Here is a 14970-nt window from a genome sequence, read left to right as displayed (position 1 = left end):
TTGCACTAAACCATCACTATCCCCATCACTGGTGAACACAGAAAAAAAGTGGCGCAGGGTGAATGAGGAATTAGCATAAAAAGTAAAAAAGAATCCCACTTTACCCATGTCCGCACCATGTTCACTCCTGATGACGAAATGACGTAAACCTAAACACGTAGACTAAGAGTGACATTGTAGTAAATCAAACTGCATATGCTATTAACATAATTCAGATGAACATTATTAATTCGATAATTACACGTTTTAAGCAGGTTTGGTGATGTCTGGAAGTTAGGGTTTAAATCTTTGTGGCAGAACCAACTTCCGCTGATTTATAACCACCACGCATTTGACTGCATATGGTAAAATATTTAGGCATTTACCAATCAAAATCATAATTTGACTTTTAAATATGCCGCTCGTGCGGCGCGTCAGCGCGGTGCGCCCCAGCCCATCTGACAGGGATCCAGCCGTGTTTCGATGGGGAAGAGGCGCGCACTTGCCTGTGTTGACACTGGACGGATATGCGGCGATGCTCTTGCGTGTGAACGCGTTTGCAGTGCTCTCTAAGCAGCTACGTTCAGATTTTGCCTCGAATGAGAGATTGGGAAGAAGAGGAAGTGCGACCATCATCAGAAGAAAAAAAAAAACGCTGTCTTTTGGTCCATCGCGTCTGTTCGGTGGCAGCGGCCCGTCGATTGGCAGATGAAGCCGGGGGCTGAATTGGAAACGTCGCAGGGATGTGCTGGTGAGTCGGCTGGTGCTGCAGAGATTGAGTGCAGCCTATAATAAAAATCAGGGCATTTTTGTAGCCGATGGGAAAACATTTTGTAGCCAGTGATTTGGCCGAATATATCAAACATTCTCTTCCCAAGTCACGTAAATACTGTACCAAGCTTGCATGGGCGATGACGATAGATAGGCTAATCATAAGGTTTGAAGGCTATAGGCTACTGATAACCGTGGCGCTGTTTCTGCTCTGCTGTGATGCAGTTTTAAAATGGCAATGGATGATGTTTCCTGTCTACGAACAATTCAACATCAGCTCCAGTGATGAGGCCACAATGCTTCTCTAAACAGCATGTAATTGTTTGGACTGGGATGTTGGATTAATTTGATCTGCAGGCATGAGCGTCTCTTCCATATAAGCCCCATGGAAAATGTCACAGCTGAAAATAAGCCATTCTAAATAAAGAAGCAAACAGGACTTGATGATGATTTGTTTGTAGCTGCTTGTCATTCTCCTGCTTATATATAGCTCACAGTAGTACAGAGACATATCTGCTCCTGCATTGTTACTCACTCTTTTCATTACAGAAAGCTTGATGATGAAAGGAAGTCGAGGAGGAGAGAGGGGGAGTGAGCCCTTCTTGGCCCAGAACAGGTTTTAATTGGACCCTTGCAAAAGCAGGTACTTTACATCTATGATGGTGTTATGTAATGATAACAACAAGAAGAAGAAGAAACACATGTAATAAACTAACACTATTTATATTCTTCCTTTTCAGTGCCTGCCTGGGGTCAGGAGGTGATGGCAGTGCTGACTGAGCTTCACCACCACTATTACCCATTCCATGAGAAAATGCACACTTCCCTCCAGCACGCCTGAGCCTGCACTCAGCGCTGCCCCCTTCCCCTCCTCTCCTTCTGCATATATTCACCCCAGGTTTGAATTTCACTATACATCTACAAGCTTACTTTATCATGGCTTGCTACGGACGCTCTCTGGACTCCCCATGCACACTAGCCTTGCTGGTGGGCTTCCAGTTTGCCTTTGTTCTCTATTTCTCCCTTGGGGGCTTCAGAGGCCTGGTGTCTGTCCTGGTGCACACCACAGAGGCGGAGTTCGATTACTCTCGACCTCACGACGTTTATACCAACCTCAGTCATCTGGGAGTACCACCTCCCCCGCCTCGCAACTCTGGCACTGGACCCCCTGCCACAGGACCACCGCTGAGAGACTGCCAGATCCCTTCCCCGCTGCTGGGTGAGAGAGTTAGAGGGGTTAAACGTGTGCTGTTATAGTTAATAGATGAATGAGTTAATAGAATTTTATGGTACTCTTAGCAATCAGTATCACTTTTAACCTTAGGTGTAGATTCACCAAAAGAAGTTAAAATAACCGTTCAGGGGTATCAAAACTGTATCTACATGAGTGTGAAAAAACAAAGATGTGATTTGTTCTGATTCGTTAGGGTTAAGGTTAGACGAACATGATTCCTAAAATAAACCCATCCCAAAACACGATTTAGGTTTTCAATATGCGGAAAGTTTTGTATAATAAGCTACAGGAAAATAATAATTTATTTTTTACAAAAATTGTAAACCATAAATTATTGCATAAAATTCACCAGAATGCAGGCAATGAAGTGTTTGATGCTTAAAATGTGTCTGGTACCCCGAGACCCCTGGTTATATTGTGTCTCCCCCGATGTTGAAACAAAACATACGCCCTTCCTTTTATACTTTTCCTTTTCCTTTCCTCTAGTTGGACCTGTGTCTGTCCATCTTTTCTCTCCTCTGTCTATGGAGGAGATCAGACAGAGGAACCCGTTAGTGTTGCCAGGCGGACGCTACCGACCTCCAGACTGTGAGCCCCGCCACCACACGGCTATAGTGGTACCATACCGGAACCGGCAGACCCACCTTCGTGCCCTCCTCTACCACCTCCACCCCTTCCTGCAAAGACAGCAGATCCACTACAGCATATATATAGTACAGCAGGTCAGACTATGTGTGTGTGTGTGTGTGTGTAAAATGTTACTATCAGTATCTTTTTCAAAGTGTTAATAAATAGCTTGCACTGTCTCTCTCCATGAGAAAATGCATACTGCTGTGCTGGACATTATTAGTATCATACTGGTTCATTCCGGTGTCTTAATATTAATATTTTTGACATAATAGTAGCATTATGTAATTTCAGTGTTACTGGTGTAACAAGCACTGTGGTATATTACTGGTGTTTTATGTATTATTACATAGTACTGGTGTAATAACAGTATATTTATGTCGTAATATGGGGTACCACTGTTGTACTATTTGTGTTGCTCTTATGTTGTCTATCACTCTGTAATACTGTCATATTATTGATGTAGTAGTGGTTGTTAAACCTCTGTATTACTGATTAATCCCAGTGTAATGCTGGTGTACAGTATAACCAGTATATTACCTTTGTTAAACTGGTTTATTGCAAAGATATGAGTCACGTGATGAAAACTTTGGATTTAAAGGGTCAGCTCACACAAATAAAACATACCCAAACATCTTCTCACTTATCTCACATATCCATGCACATAGTTTGGGTTTGTTTTTCAGATGTGTTTCTAAGATTCACACATCTGCCCTAATACAGTGGATGTAAATGGAATTTGTTTTGGGGTGCTTACAGCTTAGAAAAATGAACAGCATAATATCTTTCCAGACATGTGCTATGTCTGTAGTGTCCTGGTTACTCTGTGTAATGTCAACAGGTTTCACAGGTGTCTCAAAACCTGGGCTACAATTTAGCTGAACTGTAACAATAGCAACATAGTGTGCGATTATTTACCCACACATTGGGCTCTCTCTGCTGTGCTGGTTTTTGGCTTAAAACATTTATCTGTTTTCCTCTTTCTTTGTTTCTCATTTCAGTGGGGGAACGGTACTTTTAACCGAGCCAAGTTGCTGAATGTTGGGGTGCGGGAGGCCCTCAGAGATGAAGACTGGAGCTGCATCTTCCTGCACGATGTTGACCTGCTGCCCGAGAATGACCACAACACTTATACCTGCCACAAACAGTTCCCCACACACCTGTCTGTGGCCATGGACAAGTTCAAATACAGGTAGAAACACTGTGTGTGTGTGTGTGTGTGTGTGTGTGTGTGTGTGTGTGTGTGTGTGTGTGTGTGAGAGAGTGTGCGTGTGACTGTGTGCATGCGTGGATGGACTTATATAAACACCACATAAACATATTTTGCTGAGATATTATTTTCAAGATTGCACAATGATAATGTGACCCTCCCAGGCTGCCGTACCCACAGTATTTTGGCGGGGTTTCTGCAGTGACCCCAGACCAGTACATGAAGATGAACGGCTTCCCTAACCAGTACTGGGGCTGGGGTGGAGAGGATGATGACATTGCTGCCAGGTGAGGAGGCGAGTAAATGGGGCAGAGGACCACATCTTGCATGAAACAGTGAACTGTAAACATGTTGACATGTGATCATGTGCACGGGGCTTCAGCATCAGAACTACATGGACAGCCATTTCAGCCCCTCCACTTTACTATTGTTTGCACTACTCATTGCTTTTTTTCTTATGTTTACAGTTTCTGTGCCACATGTTTTCCTTTTCTTTGACTTTTATGTTTTGTGTCCTAACATCATCTGTCATCTTCACATCCCCTCCCACTGCTGTGGCTTTGCTGTGTGTCTCTTGGAATGGGCTCAGTGAGTATGTTTGCATTGACAAGCTCGCAGATTTGGGCTGGGCTGCTTGCTTGAGAGTTTTCAGGCAGTTTTCATCTCATTCCTATGCTGCGGTCCCCTCTCTCCACTCTCTGGCTCTTCTATCATTTTCTAATCTATTATGAGAACCAGAAAATAAAACAAGCTTGCATTAATTATTACATAAAGCTAAGAACATTTCTCACTTACTTTTTGTAACCTTTTGTGCATGATGTTTGGAATTTTAAATATATCATGTACTGCCCATTCAGAACATTAGTTACACCATGTTTTGATTGACTTAGATAACTGGGGTGGTACACAAGCACCAGAGATGGAAAAAGGGAACCACAGTGTTTTCCAACGCCTATAGACCATGAAAGTATGTTATTCTCATACCCACCCACAATTCTATGTTTGTTTTCCCTATTTCTCCTGCTTTTAAATATATCCCTTAGAGACTAGAGATGTACTTAGATTGAGTATTGCTTTGAGTGAAAGGAAATAGTTTGGATAGTAAAGTGCCACACTTTGTTATTCTAATATAATTTTATGAGACTATGAGATTTAGTTTTCCAGTTTTATGCCTGTGAATGAGAATCTGCTGTTCCTGTTATCCAGAGTTCGTCTATCTGGCATGAAGATCATGCGCCCTCCAGTGGCCATTGGCCATTACAAGATGATCAAGCATAAAGGAGACAGAGGCAATGAACAAAACCCACGCAGGTACAGATGGACACACTCGCGGACACAAACACAAAAATTATGTAGGGATATGTTCCCCTTTGGTTGCCTGGGATTGGGTTGTTTATGAACTATGAAGCAATAATTTCAAACACACCCTTTGCACTTATATTGGTTCTGGCTTCATCCCCGCAATGGGAGACAGCCGTGAGAATCATACGGTTGTCCCCTTTTTGTGCCAACCTGTCCAGTGTCCATCCTTTCACATTTTGTGTTTGACAATAATGGTTGTTAAATGTTTTTGTTGTTGACATTCTGTTTTGTGTGAGGTTGGCATTTTCCTTTCACTTTCCCTGTTGTGCCAACAATTTATACTGTCTCGCATGCTCGTTTTAAAAGAATACATACTGTATGTCTTGCCCATAATGCTTCAGAAAGATATTTCTTGATTATAAAAACAAGCTCCATCAAATCCGCTGTAGCCCCACAAGTAATATTCACATGTATTGTATGAATATTTCTCAAACATAATAAAAACAAACGTTCCTTGATGTCAGAACCAGTTTATTATCTTTATGGATAAGTGTTTTTCATGTAATATTGTTAAAGGAATAATTTGACATTTTGGGAAATAGGCTCATTGGCTTGCAGATTATTAGATTAAATGAATGCTGCCTAGCTGTTATACATAAAGCTACAGCTGGCTTGGCTCTACCAGCACCTCACTAATTAACACCTTACATCTCATTTGTTTACTCCGTACAAAACCATTTTGTTTTGCAACCTTAGGCCGGGCCAGCTGTTTGCCCTTGCCTCCAATCTTTATGCTAGGCTAAGCAAACTGCTTCCTGGCTTTAACTTCTCTTTAGCACACAGACATGATAGTGGCTTTAAACTTCTTATCTAATTCTATGCAAGAAAGAAAAGGAAAAGGAGTCCCAGAATCAGAAAATGGTTTATTGCCAAGTAAGTAAAACTTAAAAGGAATTTACCTATGTGGATGGTGCATACATCTATCTATAAATTGCAGGAAATTCTGTCAATCTGTCTGTCTGTCAGTTATTCGTAAATCTCTTGGACCGTCCATTGGATTTCAAACTTGAAAGGTCTTGCTACAAGCACAAGTAAGTGCAGTGCCAAGTTTGACATTGTTTGGATTAGAAATGCAAAAGATATTGTTAAATATACAGGATACCTGTAAAAGAAGCACACTGCCGCTCTAGCTGCTGGCCATTCCCCCTCTCACACTGCACACTGAGAAAGCACATTGCAGGACCAGAGACAGAGAGTGTCAAAGAAAGCAGCGATGCTATGTCAGCTTAAATGGGAAATACAAAAATTTACAAAGTAGCACTACTTAGGACTGTATTTGACTTTGAATAAACAAATGCCAATTCCTGAATTTAAGGACATTTCAGAATCCCACACATGCAAAGTGGCAGACAGAGCCTGATGCCACTTATAGGCCACTTATTATCTATTTAATAAAGCGAGACGTATCTGTACAGTTGTATGTATGTGTGTCTGTGGTTGGGTGGAAGGTAACCTGCACATCACATGCAGACGCCACATGCAGAACGCTTTACAACACCTGGGTGGTGGGGGTGTTACAGCCTTTGACTCTTTACCCGCTATTTTAGTAAGTTGCTGTAAAATGACAGAACATAACGTAATCTAGGAGATTATTCCTTCACAGCGCTGTGCAATGCGAGAACATCTCAGAGTTGAACCGGGCAGACACATAAAATTTTATCAGACTCACCCTGCGTCGGGTTAATTTAGTCTACTGCCAACATACAACACTAACAACGTTACCGTCGCCAAAATACCCCCGTGAATCAAATCCATACTTCTCCTGATGTAGACATAGCCTACACTGTAAGTCAGTAGTAGGCTATAGAGTGGCGTTGCATATTAATTGGTTTGGGGTCCTTCTGTAAGTAAGTTTGGGGTGCAATTTGGTTTTGAAGAATTCTAAGACGCAATACCACAGACCAAGCTCGCCGTTCCAAACAGGCACATTTTCAACCGCCACTGTACTAGTAAACATAAACATATTAATAAGAAATAATAAATCAAATAAGGACAATATAACTGTTTAACATTGAGAAAAGAAAGGCTATAATGTTTAGTGCAGGATGTGTAAAAATGTTGAGGGATTTGCTCAGGTTCAGGATATATAGTAGCCTATGTGCAGAGGACAGGCACACACACACACACACACACACACACACACACACACAGACACACACACAGAGGGAGATAAAAACAAACCTGTGATATTATGTATGTTTTTCTAGATTTGACCTTCTGAAAAGGACCAGACTCAACTGGCGCTCTGATGGCCTCAACTCTTTGACCTACGAGCTCCTTTCCAGAGAGCTGGAGCCTCTCTACACCAACCTCACCGTCGACATTGGAGAAGATCCTAGACTGCCCCAGAGGAAAGTACCCTCCCCTGTAAAAACAACAACCCCTGTCAACCAACGTAGCACCGGTAAGACCGGAGGCACAGCCAAACAGGAGAAGAGGCAAGAGAGCAAAGTGGCAAACATGACTGTGGCCAAGCCGGCTGGTGAACCCGCCCAATCAAAGGCAGCAAATCAAACAACACAGGAGAAGACAGGTGTGGTGAAATAGGATGAAGTGTATAATAAAAGACTGCATCACATCTGTAGCATAAAGTGGCTTCCACCCTTCATTTTGATCTGAAAGACAATATGGCAGAAAGCAGTTTAGAGCTGTTCTGTTGTGGGACATGAAATACACCAGATATCTGTGCTCAGTGCAGGTTAGGGATAGTTATGCAATAAATCAAATGAAGAAGCCTCTTTTGTCTAAAGGAGTGCATTTAGGAACACGACTGAGTCACCTCATGGTTTATCATCCATTGAATGTGACTCTGGCTCGTGGGACAGACACAAGTTTGTGGCTCCTGAGATGGAGCCAAGAGAACAACGGTGAACGACTCAGTTGTATCCACTTAGCAGGCCAAAACGAACTAAATAAAAGGTACTATGACAGGTACTATATAAATCTCTGCTCTGTTCCAGACATTGCAAGTTGTAAGCAGCCCATGTGCTGCCAGCAGACCTGCAGCTTCATCCAGTTTGCTCCTATAAAACTGCTGCTGTCAGTCCGCCCCACTACACGGTGGGTTTGTGTTTGTGTGCCTTCTCTCTTATATGTGCATTTTATAGACTGGTATAGTTGCTTTTAGACGCTGACCTGGGGTTAATTTTACTCCTCACAGGTAAATGTTAGAAAGCAGCGAGGAAAAAGCTGATCCTAGATCCTGAAAAATGATTTGTTCAAGGACTGCCGTTTTATATATAGCGCATTAAGTGTTGACCAACTCCAGAGTTATCAGACAATTCTAGAGTTTATATTTATATAGAGAGACTTCTTTATTTGTTTATTGATTTGTTTTACTCGTCTTTCCTTACAGTCTGGTGCCTCTCTCTCTCTCTCTCTCTCTCTCTAACATTTAGTTCATAGACAATCAAATCATATGGGACGTTAACTCTGTGTCCAACCACATAACAAAATGAGGAAATATTATCGTGACTATCTTTTCACCTGTCAGATAAACATAGACTTGGCATGATAGTATTCTAGTTTGACTATACTCTTGATACATGGATAGACCTGTGCTTCTGATAATATCTGTGATTTTTATTATCTTTCTTTTAGATTAGTCAGATATGGGGAAATAAAGCAAATTTGCAGACAATGTTGTAGGCACTTGTCTACACGTTTACCTGTTTCAGATTGTATTTTAATAATAAAAAGGTTATAGTAACGATAAAGCACTGTGTATAGCTCTAGGTCAGCTTTTACCTAGAAGGCCTGATGCCTTTAAAGAGGATCTTGGTATGTTATAAAAAACCATAGTGCATCTAAAAGCTAAGAATGAGTGTCTGCCACTTATCTGTCTTTATTTGCTAGAGTTAAGCTTTTGTATCTTGAAGGATTGGAGACAAGGAAGATAAATAATTTTATTCTGAGGGCTGGCAAATCATGTTTGTCATTTATGTTGACAGATCAATTATCATTTACTTTACATCTCACAAACGTTCCGTTTTTTCATAACCATTCTGAATGTATTATTTTGAGTTTATCAGGGGAGCTTTGTTAGTTTTTCGGACGTTGACTTGAATCTGACCACTCATTGGATTTCTTGCTGCTATTTGACTAGGGGAATGGTTAACTGTATGATTAATCAGCTTGAAAAAAAATACATACTGTAACAATGTTCTGGTGGGACGTTCTATCATAATCTCAATTAATGTATTACTTCTGCTAATTTGAATGTATTTAATGAATTAATTAATTTTTTGAGTCGCTGATAGAGCTCAATGGACAGACTTCTAAAGAGCGTATTTAGTGTTTGTTTCTCCATTGTAGAGCAGATTATTATCCCTATATATTATGTCTCCACATTTCTTATTTTAACATCGTGCCTCATGAAATATGCCCATATTACTGAAAGACAGAAGGAATACTGCTGGGTTATATGTGAGCGCCCTCAAGTGGCACAGTGTGGCTTAGCTCCAGCCATGAGGAACCAAGGGCTGAATGAAACTGCAGTGTTGTGACAAGAATGTTAATCATTAATGTTGGCCATTCACAGCTGTCAGCCAATCAAATCTTTGCATTGCTCTGTGTGCAGGGTTTCTCGTTTGCGTGGTATCACATGATCAAGCCTTCCAGCTTAAAGGCGTAAAGCAATTTTCTAAATTTGACTGGTGGCTGGTAGTGTTAATGAATGGATATAGTTTTTATAAAAGGAATGTGTTTATTTATGATACAATATTACCTGTTTTAAACAAAGAATGCTGTACAAACTGGTGTTCTTGAGAGTTCATTGAGAGATAATAAAGCCCAATTTCTTAGCTTTATATTACATTGTAGTTTAGTTGCATATCAATAGATAAAATATCCTCCATATTGCCTCGGACAATGCCTGTATGACATGAAGCAGTGACACACTGAAAGCTTTTAAGGATGTTATGTAATCTCATATTGTGTGCTTACCTGGAGAATGTTCTATATTTAATAAATAGGTTAGATTTTATAAAGGTTGTTTTTCCATATGTGTTGGAAATATATATTGTGTAGTTGAATGCAAATTCAGTAAACAGTTGGGACTTCATGGCAAAAAATTTTTATTTGAACAAGTTCATTTAATCATGAGTTCATTCTGTGGACGATGGGATGTTAATGTATTCGTGGCAAATGAGACATAATTAATATATTACATGGTAATTGCATCATATCTGTCATTATCTTAGGTTGCCTTTTTTACTAACCTTGTCTTGTAAATGACAGATTAAGTGTGTGTGTGTGTGGGTGTGTGTTTGTGTGTGCCTAGCATAGAGCAAGGTCATCAAAAAAGGCAACTGAAGCAATCAAACTATAATAGACAGTGTTGTGACAGAAAGAAAATATGTATTCCAATAAAAACACATAATCAAAAAAATTGCCTTTTCCCAACTTTTTAATCAGTCATTTACGCAATAACATAAATGTGGAGCTCCAAATACAGTACTTATATACACACTGTACTTTAAATGTGTGATACACTTATCCTTTTATAACACTCTAGGCCTCTTAAAGAATACAGGCTTTAGTGTTTTCTGATTAATGCTGCTACAGCTTTAACATAAAAGAGATGTGCTCAGATCAGGTGTTATCTGATAGATTAACAGCCATATGTCATCATTAACACATTGATAATAGGTGTTATTGCTATTTTGTCCACCCATGCATGATACAAAGATAGACAATGTAACTTAAGTTAAACAGCAATCACTGTGGCCACATGTGACAATGATGGGATAATGGTAAATGCTAAAGATGTGTCAGTTCCACAGCAATATCTCACGTTAGCTAACATTAACCACCGTAAGCAACAGGTCACACCAGATCAAGTAGGGCTGTTGTATTGTATTTTATTGCTTAGCAACTTAACTTTTCAAAGTTATTTTAATTGAGAGAGACTTTGTTGCAGATATGCAAAGTTTTATTGTATATTGCATGTATATGTGCAAAATAAGAAATTTATATTGCAAAATAAGAAAAACGTTTTTGAGGATTAGACTCCATTGTTAAAAATATTTTAAAGGGGTAGAGAAGCCAGATATATTCCCTCTAGAGCCTAGACACTGGTGACGGTGAAGAGGGAACCCGGAGACCAAATGTGGGACCTGCCTGCCGTAAAGGAACTCGGGTTGCAGTGTTTGACGATGCCCGGAGGTGGATGGAGAGGAGGAGGGTTGCACATTTGCCTGAAAAGAGAGCTGATAACAAGGAGAGAAGACGTTTAAAGCAGAATGTCATGCTGTGATTGGATCATGAATGTTGTGGCCAATTCTGCTTGGTTTACTGAAAAGTGAAAGCCTCTTAACAGCTGAATAGTTTGAGGGTGAGATGGTGGTGATTGAAGTTTATTTAGAAGTCTTCCTGAAGGAATTTGCGCTGAACTTCATTTAATGGTTTAAAAGCTACATAGTCTTGCTGTAATCCATATTGAGGCTATTTTTTAGTTAAATCATTGTATCCTATTTTTACTGCTATTTAGTGGACCCGACATGCAGTTACTACTTGTTACTAAATGGCATGTAATAAAACCGAAATATTTAAAACAACATGTTAATAGTGAGAGAAAGTGTCTATACTAACCACCCATTATGGATAGATGTGTATCCATCATTTAGTGTTGGATGTCATGTAGCCTACAGTATGAGACACCATGGCGTAATTTCTTCTTTTAAAGTCGTCACACCTGGACGTCTTTCTGTGGGATGTTCTATGAAACATTCACTCTGTGATGGCAACAGTGACAGTCTAGTTTGCACTTTCCCTACAGTAGACCGACACACCGGCCTGTTGAAGTGATTGTGGCAGGCAGACACAGAGGGCTGAAACCGCATTTAGTCACCTCCTGTTACTGTTTGACTTTTGAGACACAGCTGACCTCTTACACACTCAGCAATACTTTTGCCCTCTTAGCACACACTGATTCCCAGGCACGTAATAATTCCAAAGGCTTATTGTTGAGACACCTAGCGTTGAAAACACCCGCAACACTTAAACTGACTAGACTTACCAGTCTGAGAGCACGGTTCCCCAAATGGTACCTTTTTTTCCAAAACGTGTTTTCATGAATTGTTTTTTTGGGAATTGCAAGCATTAAATCGTCACCAACACGGTTATGCAGCACATCATTAGAAAGCTTAAAGTCTTGTGATTCTGTCAAGCCCCGCACAAAGCATAAGGCAACTTACAGCGGTTATAATCACGTTATGAAGTTAAGAAACACTGCACCGTTTCTGTCTAAATCGAGCGTGCATCTCTACCTTTGTCCTCGTGTCTTTATCCACAGCGGTGAAAGATATTCATAAACGTTGATTTCCTAAATCGCAAACACTCCAAGGAATTAGAATATCCAAGCCTTGTAATCCATAATTAGCTGGTCCCCTCACAATCTTGTAGTTTCTGGCCAAGTTTCGACGTTCAAAAATCTAGATAGTGCATCATTCCTCGGTTTTTATAGCTTGTAACTTTTTCCCTGTGCGGGCTAAAAAGAAGGTCGACACACCATTACAATCTGTGGCTTCTGCAGATTGCAATGAGCCTTGTTTTTAGCCAATAGCATCAGCCTATCGCGAGATACCCTCAAGCTAAGCCAATGATATCGCACATTCCCCATTGGGCCCACGTGGGAAAGATGGACAGTAGATCCGACCACTTATAAGAGGAGGTCATAAAACTGGCATCCCTGTGTAGCCAATAAGAAGACGAGTTGAATGGTACCAGACATGCCCAGAAATAACTATTCCTGTGATCCCTTTCAGCTGTCTGAAAACAAAAATATGGCCTTCTGATGGCATTTCACCATTTCATGAAATTATGATTACTTATTTCTATAAATCTATGTATGTACTTCTTTCAGACATATCTGTGAGTGATGTGGATGTGTTTTTGTATTTCAGAAGTTTTGTATTTAGCACTTTTTTGGCTTTTTTAGAAATAAGAAATAAGACAAACACACAGACATATCTGTAGAAATACATTCATATAAAATCCATTTTATAAGTCATTTTTTTCTGGATTTTTTCTGTTCTAAGTTTAGACATGTTGCTAGGGTACTATTTTAGTATGTAGCCCATGTGATATGCTTACAGTAGTGCTTTTTATTAATTTTTCAGATGATTTACTTGGACGGAAACAGAAATTCTGTGTTCTAACCTCTGTAGCTCTGTGTCAGTAAGGCCTAGTGTCACACTGCCACTAGAAACAACAAGTTGAGAGTGTTAACTTCCCAATGAACTCAGGGTCATCCCAAAGGGCCAAAGCATGTGGAAACTGCAGCACTTTTTTAAGGGTAAAAATTTAGGCGTGAAAATCCAATCAAAAGAAATGTCATGCTGAATTACACGGCAATGCATATGCTCAAAATACTAATAACATAGTGTTTTGGGTTTTATTTATATAACTCAATATTAGCTATGATATTACTTCAAATAATCTTTGAAGAATAATATATACATGTAAATATATATATACACATGTGTGTGTGTGTGTGTGTGTGTGTGTGTGTGTGTGTGTGTGTTTAATAGTCATCCAGTGTGTAATGACCATGACAAATACTGCATAAGCATTTGTATAAGAGCTAAAACAAATTGCTCTACCTTCACTATTTGTGTGAATCATTGCCACACATCAATGTAAAATTCCGCCATGGTAGTAGGTCACAACATTTGGTTATGTAACGACTATTAATGTTCTGCTCTAAAAATCATCAAATCATTGTACATGTAAATAAAAGATATGAGTGGATGTATCAAGAACCTGAGGCATTAGACGCATTAGGGGCTAAATAATGAGAAGGAAACTGGATCAGCCGTTAGGGATGGACCCTCAGTCCGGTCTCATATCACGGCTGCTCAGCTGCTCCTGTCATCCATATTTGCAGCCTCAGTGGACAATTTCCTCAGCCGCCGGCCCTCTCAGTGCTTACAACAACACATAGATCAAGTGAATTAATTCTGCTTTTGTGGCACGCACTGGAGAACTAGGTCATGCATTCATGGCTTTGTTTTTTTCTGGCCACCCAAAGTCATGTCAACATCTTCCTATCCTCCTCCACAATCTGCCCTTGACATTCCCAGGTGATTTTCCACAGATGCGTGTGTATGTGTGTCTGTCTGTGTGTCTGTGAGCCTGCTCCTGCGTGGCAAGAGTGTGTACAGGTGTGTGCGCCAACATTGAGGTGTGAGTATGCATGTGTCTACATGGGTATGAGTGTATTTTTTGTAGGTAGCAAAGGTATGTTGAGATGTGCTCTGAAAAAGAATGAGCTGCTGTCTATACATAAGGCTTGCCTGCGGCTATGTGTGCATGAAATAGAGGAAGAGAAGATAGAGAGCACAGGAGTGGATGTGGGAGGGTGAGCAGAGTGTGAGAGGCAGAGGGAGGATGACAGAGAAGGGAGTAGGATGGGAGAGTAGAGGAGGGGTGAGGGTGCAGTGAGGGGACCGTGACGCAAGCTGATTGGCTGTGCTCGCTGCTGATTGGCCAGGGTGGCTGCCAGTCAGAGGAGCTGGAAATCAGGCACTGCTAGGAGAGCAGATTATGAAGCGGAGCTCAACCAGCGGCAGTCTCCTTTCATTGTCTCAATGGCTGCACACGCATTCCTCCTCTGCTCCCTTGCCTTGCTGTCTGCTCTCAGCCGGCCTGGGCTCTCCTTCTCTGAAGAAGAGTTTCAGCCAGGACTCACCTATGAAGAAGTGCCTGAAATCCTGGACAGAAGGTAAATCCATCCTCTTAATGGCTATAAGCAGAGGAGGGGTGTTGGAGAGGAGGGAGGCGGGGG

The 14970-nt window shown here is 40.7% G+C and overlaps 2 protein-coding genes across 3 annotated transcripts in view; both read left to right on the top strand.

Annotated features, from left to right (window-relative positions):
• Positions 1-435: 435 nt before the first annotated feature.
• b4galt3 (UDP-Gal:betaGlcNAc beta 1,4- galactosyltransferase, polypeptide 3) lies at positions 436-9321 on the top strand. 2 transcript variants are annotated; one of them, XM_034877751.1, is made up of 9 exons: positions 436-730; positions 1300-1393; positions 1491-1648; positions 1788-1969; positions 2471-2706; positions 3613-3803; positions 3986-4108; positions 5028-5132; positions 7391-9321. In XM_034877751.1, exons 3-9 carry the CDS (start codon positions 1557-1559, stop codon positions 7728-7730), a joined length of 1269 nt encoding a protein of 422 aa, XP_034733642.1. In that variant the 5' UTR covers positions 436-730; positions 1300-1393; positions 1491-1556; the 3' UTR covers positions 7731-9321. The 2 variants fall into 2 exon arrangements, with proteins under 2 accessions (XP_034733642.1, XP_034733641.1); XM_034877750.1 differs by having other exon boundaries at positions 1491-1969.
• A 5350-nt stretch (positions 9322-14671) lies between these two features.
• Positions 14672-14970, top strand: part of atp6ap1lb (ATPase H+ transporting accessory protein 1 like b) — a 13000-nt gene continuing 12701 nt past the window's right edge. Inside the window, exon 1 of the mRNA XM_034877752.1 lies at positions 14672-14907. Coding sequence (XP_034733643.1) covers positions 14774-14907 — 134 coding nt within the window. The 5' untranslated portion in view covers positions 14672-14773. The remainder of the gene's footprint in view (positions 14908-14970) is intronic.

This window comes from Etheostoma cragini, chromosome 7 (assembly GCF_013103735.1).
Source record: "Etheostoma cragini isolate CJK2018 chromosome 7, CSU_Ecrag_1.0, whole genome shotgun sequence".
Lineage (NCBI taxonomy): Eukaryota > Metazoa > Chordata > Actinopteri > Perciformes > Percidae > Etheostoma > Etheostoma cragini.
Note: the sequence above shows the minus strand (reverse complement) of the source record. Positions and strands in the feature narration are given on the sequence as shown.

Coding starts and splice junctions, on each gene's coding strand:
- b4galt3 (XM_034877750.1), top strand. CDS start 1,687: ATGGCTTGCTACGGACGCTCTCTGGACTCCCCATGCACACTAGCCTTG. Junction 2,707..3,612: donor GCATATATATAGTACAGCAG/GTCAGACTATGT, acceptor TTCTCATTTCAG/TGGGGGAACGGTACTTTTAA. Junction 5,133..7,390: donor AATGAACAAAACCCACGCAG/GTACAGATGGAC, acceptor ATGTTTTTCTAG/ATTTGACCTTCTGAAAAGGA.